Source organism: Otolemur garnettii, unplaced genomic scaffold, assembly GCF_000181295.1.
Source record: "Otolemur garnettii isolate 467f Iridium unplaced genomic scaffold, OtoGar3 scaffold00313, whole genome shotgun sequence".
In the NCBI taxonomy this organism is placed as follows: domain Eukaryota; kingdom Metazoa; phylum Chordata; class Mammalia; order Primates; family Galagidae; genus Otolemur; species Otolemur garnettii.
In genome coordinates this window covers 88,872-95,480 of record NW_003852708.1, presented here as the reverse complement: position 1 = coordinate 95,480, position 6,609 = coordinate 88,872, and the positions used below count along the sequence as shown (strand labels likewise).

Here is a 6,609-nt window from a genome sequence, read left to right as displayed (position 1 = left end):
AGAGCCACCATGCCCAGCCGTATGGGCTCATTTTAACTGGACTGCCTCTAGAAAGACCCTGTCTCCATGGCTCGGCCCCCATGGCCCAGTGGTTATGGCGCCGCCCACATATACCGAGGCTGGTGGGTTCAAACCAGCCCGGGGCAGCTAAAACAGCAATGACAACTGCAACAAAAAATAGCCAGGCATTGTGGTGGGTGCCTGTAGTCCCGGCTACTTGGGAGGCTGAGGCAAGAGAATCAATTGAGCCCAAGAGTTTGAGGTTGCTGTGAGCTGTGATGTCATAGGACTCTACTGAGAGCAACATAGTAAGACTCAGTCTCAAAAAAGAAAAAAAAAAAAACCCTGTCTCCAAATATAGTCACATTCTGAGGTTAGGAGTTGAACATGTGAATTTTCAGGGGGATATGGTTCAGCACACAGTATGCACTGTCTGCTGCCATAATTCCTGCTCCTCACAAAATTAACACAAGATATTAGCAATCTACTGTAGCACATTTTGTCTTCCTCCACCCAAATCCATTGACAGTTAACCGAGGTGAATTGCTGATCTGGTATCTTCTCTCTTTTTTTTTTTTTTTTTGAGATGGAGTCTCATTTTGTTGCCTTGGGTAGAGTGCTGTAGCATCATAACTCACAGCAACCTCAAAGTCTTAGCTCAAGTGATGCTCTTGCCTCAGTTTTTCTACTTTTAGTAGAGACAGGGTCTCACTCTTGCTCAGTCTGGTCTTGAACTCCTGAGCTCAAGCAATCCACCTGCGTTGGCCTCTCAGAGTGCTTGGAGTACAGGTGTGAGCCACCATGGCCGCCCATCACATATCTTCTCCTCAACAGCTGACATAACTTAGTTAAGACCCTCTACTTGTCTACCCCACAAGGCTCGCAAAGTACATCATGTACATGACCTCATTTACCCCACCAGCAACCTGGAACAATGGGGTGCCACTGTCATTCTCATCTCACAGAGGAAGGCCCTGAGCTCAGAGAAGCCATCTGGCCAGAACATGCCAGAGGAGAAACTAGAAAGCCGAGAGGAGAGATGAGCATCACACAGAGCTCTGTCCTCATCTGCTGGCTTCTTCTGAAGTCTGCATGGGTTCTCAGCAGGCTCCCGTCCCCGCTCCTCAGTCCCACATTCTCACCGACCCCAACACCTCTGTCTGCTGACTGATGAGCAGATGCCTCACTGGCTCCGCCCTGCTCATCATCTCTCCTGCTGTCTGTAGCTTCCTGCTCTGCTTCTGTTCATCCAGCTCCACCTGCCTTAAGCTTCTCAAACTTGCCAGGGCCTTCCTCCTTCCAGCCATTAAGTCCAGACTAACCATGTTTTCCATAATGTCTGGGAGGGTCTAGCACCCCTCTCCTCCAAGTACTAGACCTGATTTCCACATTGCACAAAAGTGAGGAAACAGGCTACCTGTGTGATGAGCTTTGGGCCATAGGCCAGGATCTCAGCCTCACCTTTCCCCACAGTCCCACCTTCCACCATCACTGACTCAGTATCTATAGAGCCAGCTTCAGTCTACATTGGAATATATGAAGCATCTTTACCCGACAGTACTGGTGGGCCTCACACATGTGGTGGCAGTGAGAGGGGAAGATGCTGGGGGGGACTCAGGGACCATGAGCAACCTAGCCAGGTGCAGTGGCTCCTACCTCAATCCTAGCACTCTGGGAGGCTAAGGTGGGTGGATCACTAGAGCTCAGGAGTTCAAGACCAATCTGAGCAAGAGTAACACTTCTACTAAAAATAGAAAAATTAGGCTCAGCGCCTATAGCTCAGTGGTTAGGGTGCCAGCCACATACACTGGGGTTGGCGGATTCAAACCCAGCCCAGGCTTGCTAAGCAACAATGACAATTACAACAACAACAAAAATAGCTGAGCATTGTGGGCACCTGTAATCCCAGCTACTTGGGAGGCTGAGGCAAGAGAATCATTTAAGTCCAAGAGTTTGAGGTTGCTGTGAGTTGTGACACCATGGCACTCTACCAAGGGTGACAAAGTGAAACTCTATCTCAAAAATAAATAAAAATAGAAAAATTAGCTGGGTGTGGTGGTGCAGGGCTGTAGTCCCAGGTGCTTGGGAGACTAAAGCAAGAGGTTCACTTGAGCCTAAGAGTTTGCAGTTGCTGTGAGCTATGATGCCACAGCACTCTACCCAGGGGGATAGAGTGAGACTGTCTCCAACAAGAAAAAAAAACAAACACATCAGGCAACAGCAGGGCTCCAGTACCACTTCAACCCTTCTCCTTGGGACAAATCACTTAGTTTATTTGTATAACATGGTATAATAATAATAATATCTAGTATCAAAGGGACTGTGCATGTCTGAAGTCTAGCACAGTCCCTGAAGCATTTAAGTGCCCAGAACACGGTAGCAGGCGCCTCCCTAGAACTTGTATAGAATGTAGGATCTTCCTCTCTGCCAAGTACTTCAAGTCATGGTAGAATTTTTCCCTCTGCCTGGTTAAATAAGATGGTGATAAATAACAAATACAGACCCTTAGAGTGGGGAGTGGGTCTCAGTGACTAGAGAATAAAAAGGTTGGGGGAAATAGCTGAGAAGAGGGAGAGAGAGGATAGAGAGGTGCCCAGGATGTTTTGGACATACTGTGGCCCAGGATGAGAATTTCCTTCTCATAGGCTATCCCAGTGGTCCCTGCAGGTCTGGCTGGGTGCTCTAGTCACCAAGGAGCATTGCAAAACTGTGGGTTTCTGCACTCCAGGCTGGACCTTCCGGGGTCAGAGTCCAAGGGGCTGGGATGTAGCACCACTAACCTGCATGATGCCTTCCTGTAGCCGGAGGTGACCCACCATCCCTAGAGCGCAGCCTCAATGAGGAAGTGACCATCGAGATTGTCCTGTCTAGCTCTGGTGACGAGGACTCCCAGCACGGCCCCTACTGCACAGAAGAGCCAGGGAGTCCTGCGGAAACACAGCGCAGCCTCCGCGCCTCCCACCGGAGTAGTGCTGAGGCGGGGGGCGACGGGCAGACCTCCAAAAAGTCCTACGTGTGCCCGAACTGTGGGAAGATCTTTCGTTGGAGAGTCAACTTCATCCGGCACCTGCGGAGCCGCAGGGAACGAGAGAAGCCGCACGAGTGCTCGGTGTGCGGAGAGATGTTTAGTGACAGCGAGGACCTGGACGGTCACCTGGAGACCCACGAGGCTCAGAAGCCTTACCGGTGCGGCGCCTGTGGGAAGAGCTTCCGCCTCAACTCCCACCTGCTCTCGCACCGGCGCATACACCTGCAGCCGGACAGACCCGAGCAGGGAGCATCGGAGGACGCTGGCGAGGAGCCCGGGGACACGCAGGAAAAGAGCGAGTCTGAGCTGGGCTACCAGTGCTGTGACTGCGGGAAGGGATTCCAGAGGCACGACCAGCTGGTGCGGCACCGCAGCCACTTCCACCCAAAGGACAAAGCCCGGCCCTTTCAATGCCGGTACTGCGTCAAGAGCTTCAAGCAGAACTACGACCTCCTCCGCCATGAGCGCCTGCACATGAAACGCCGGTCCAAACAGGCTCTGAACTCCTACTGAGTCCGCCCCATGCGGCCCCTGCGGGCAGGTGCTCCCCTCACAGTGGGACTGATCGCCCTCCCGCCCCACCCAGGACGCACCTTGCCCAAGATAGAGAGCAGACAGCTCCTCCTGCCTTTTGCTCTCAGGTAGCGTCCGACTTTTGTGTGGTGCCATGGTGGTCCCACCCCTCCCCCCAGATAATGAGGTAGTGGCCAACTGAGTGTTTGTTTCTGCTGTGCCAAAAGAACAGGGAGGATGTGTCACCACCAGCTTCAACATGCCAGGGGTGTCTGTGTCTGACAAGATCCCCACCCAGTGCTCTCAAAGTTGGTAGAGGGACTTGGCTGCCCCAGTCACGGCAAACCCTTGGTTACCAACCAACCCGCAATGTGCTCTTTCTCACCCTGCCCTGTGTAAACACTACCACCAGATTCCGAAGTTTGAGGGTGGCTGTGCCTCCTATCTGACAGCTGCCAAAGGGTGACGAGGGGGAGGAAGGCAGAAAGGCGGGGCAGGACTTGGAGGCACAGTGGGGCACTATGCCACCACAGCAAACCATGTCATGCCACCAGAGGTCTGAGCCCCAGGTCCATGACTGCCACACTGGCAGGCATGGAGTGCTGCAGAGACCTCAGGGTTATCAGGTGGTTCTTTGGGGCCTGGAATCCGTGGCATGGAAAAGCTCATCACACCTTTTGATTTGTCTTGGCAGCTGGTTGTTAAGATCAGGAGCTCATCCAAGGCAAAGCTTGCATTTGAAGCTGTGTTGCACACCCTCCCCAGAATGTCTTTTCTTTGTACCCTGAAGGTCCTTGGTAAATGTTTGTGAGATGGAAGCTGAGTTGTCATCATTTACAAGGCACTTAAATCCCTCCTCCTTCTGTCCAGTCTGGGATATGGAGCTCAGCCCCTAATGAAGGGTTCTGTCTGGGTGAGCCAAGCCCTGGCACAGAATCTTCCATGACTTCCTACTCCACAGGTACTTGGAGGCCAGTTGTATTAGTTTCCACAGGGCTGTTGTAACGAAGCACACACATCAAACACTGGGCACTGTATTGTCTCACTGTTTTGAAGTCTGCAAGTCCTCGGTGTCGGTGGAGTTTGTTTCTTCTGAGGGCCCTGGGTAGAATCCACTCCATGCCTGTCCGAGCTTCTGGTGCTTTGTTTGGCAATTGTTGGTGTTCTTTGGCGTGTAAAAGCATTACCCAACCTCTGCCTTCATTGTTACATGGTGCTTTTGCTGTGGAGTATCTGTCTCTGAATTTCCCTTTTGTCATACTGAGTTAAGGACCACCCTACCTACTCCAGTATAACTCATCTACACCTCCAATGGCTATTTCCAAATAAAGTCCCATTCTGAAGTACTAGGGGTCAGGACTTCAACATTGGAATTTTAGGGGGATATAGTTCAACCCACAACTCTAGGTAATCCTTGAAGGTGCTATCATGACTGATTCACATGATCCCATTGAAGGGTTTGGCTCCAAGCATCCTCCCTCAGGGCTGTGTCCTCTGTGTGGAAGAATCTTAAGTCTTTAAAGTTCAGAGCCTGAGGGTCTACACTGTGAGAGTCCATTAGTAGTGAAACCTCCGCAGTCAAAATAATGATCTTATGGTCCCTGGAAGACTGGTTATGTCAGCTGGGGCATGTAACAAAGCAGTGGTTGAATGTGAAAGCCTCAGCTAGGGAGGTGTTTTGTATTATCTGTGTATGAGATGCCACAGTGGATAGTAAGCCTGGGCAAATGAATGCAAGGTGCCTGTTCCTCTTTGTCAGCCACATAATCTTCACATCAAGAAGCCTCTGCCCAAAACCCAGTATGAAAGTTAAAAGATTTTTCTAACTACAATTACTGTTTCTGTGTAGATTCATCTACATACCCAGGAACAGTAAATGCAATAAAATCATTTGGCCATACATTGAACAAGAAATAAACTGTTACGGTTTCTAGTTTCTAAATAGTTTGTCTCTTGTATTGATCTGCCTGGAAAAGGGAGAAATCAGATTTTAAAGGCCAAGGGAGAAAACTTTCCAAACAGATGGCTGACTGTAGACAATTACCCAACCCATCTGTGTGTGGTTACCTGGCCTAAGGATGCTGTTAGGACCGCCAAGGCCTGGGAAGGTTATTTACTCTCTGACTTTAGACATCTGTCTAAAAGAACTTTCCTGTAGTTACCAGTGTATGGTATGTGTAAAACCAGATCATAAATGAGAAAGTGACAAAGGGTGTGTCATGGAACTGGAACCCCATCACCGATCCAAAGCCAACAAGTCACCTCAGTAATCAGGAGGTCACACTGCCTCTGGTTTGGAAACCCTCCTGGGTAATGTAGCTCAAATTCCAGGTTCACCCCATGCAAAGGGGGCAGGCCTGTATTGCCTTCTCTGAGGAAAGGTCTGCCAGCCCCTTGGCCATTGATATTTTTGGCTTCAGCTGGAAACAGCTGGCCCACTGGGTCCCTCTCTCCCTGTCTCCTCACGGGGGTGGCAGGCCAACTGGAGCTATGTCTCCACTTTGCCATTAATGTTGAGACCCCACGCCCGAGAGGCATCTTCTCTCTTTGTTCCTCTGATGCCCCTTTGGCATCATTCTCACAAACCCACAGGTGCATAATAAAAACTCACTTGATGAATTAACATTCCTGTTGGAGTTTTCATTGAGAAGGTAACATGGATGGTGCCCTTAGCTCAGTGGGTAGGGTGCCAGCCACATACTCCGATGTCGTGACATCATAAATGATCACGAGAGACACGGATTGACAGTACACGCTGCAGGAGGTGAGGCTAACCATAGGTGCAGGATAGCCCCGAGCACTTCTCACAGAGTCCTTTTATTGAGAAGATGCATAATGGGCGGAAAGATTACTAAGCAAAGGCATGAAGGGGCTGCGTGCTCAGGGAAATGATCTCATAAGTGCCGAGAGAGTATGTACTCGCAGAAATGATCTTCAAGGTTGGTAAGGGAAATGATATCCAAAAATACTACATGAAATTTTTCTCCACTAATTCTTCAAGGAACTGCTGTAAAAGCTTAATGGTTAACATTAGCCTCACTACTACAGAACTGAACTTTGCTTCTCCA

The 6,609-nt window shown here is 50.0% G+C and overlaps 1 protein-coding gene across 1 annotated transcript in view; it reads left to right on the top strand.

The window, feature by feature from the left end:
• The window catches only part of ZNF496 (zinc finger protein 496), a 39,824-nt gene extending 34,381 nt beyond the window's left edge, over window positions 1-5,443 (top strand). The window contains 1 exon segment of the mRNA XM_012813841.2: window positions 2,802-5,443. Within this exon segment, the coding sequence (XP_012669295.1) occupies window positions 2,802-3,541 (740 nt within the window). The 3' untranslated portion in view covers window positions 3,542-5,443.
• Window positions 5,444-6,609: the final 1,166 nt, after the last annotated feature.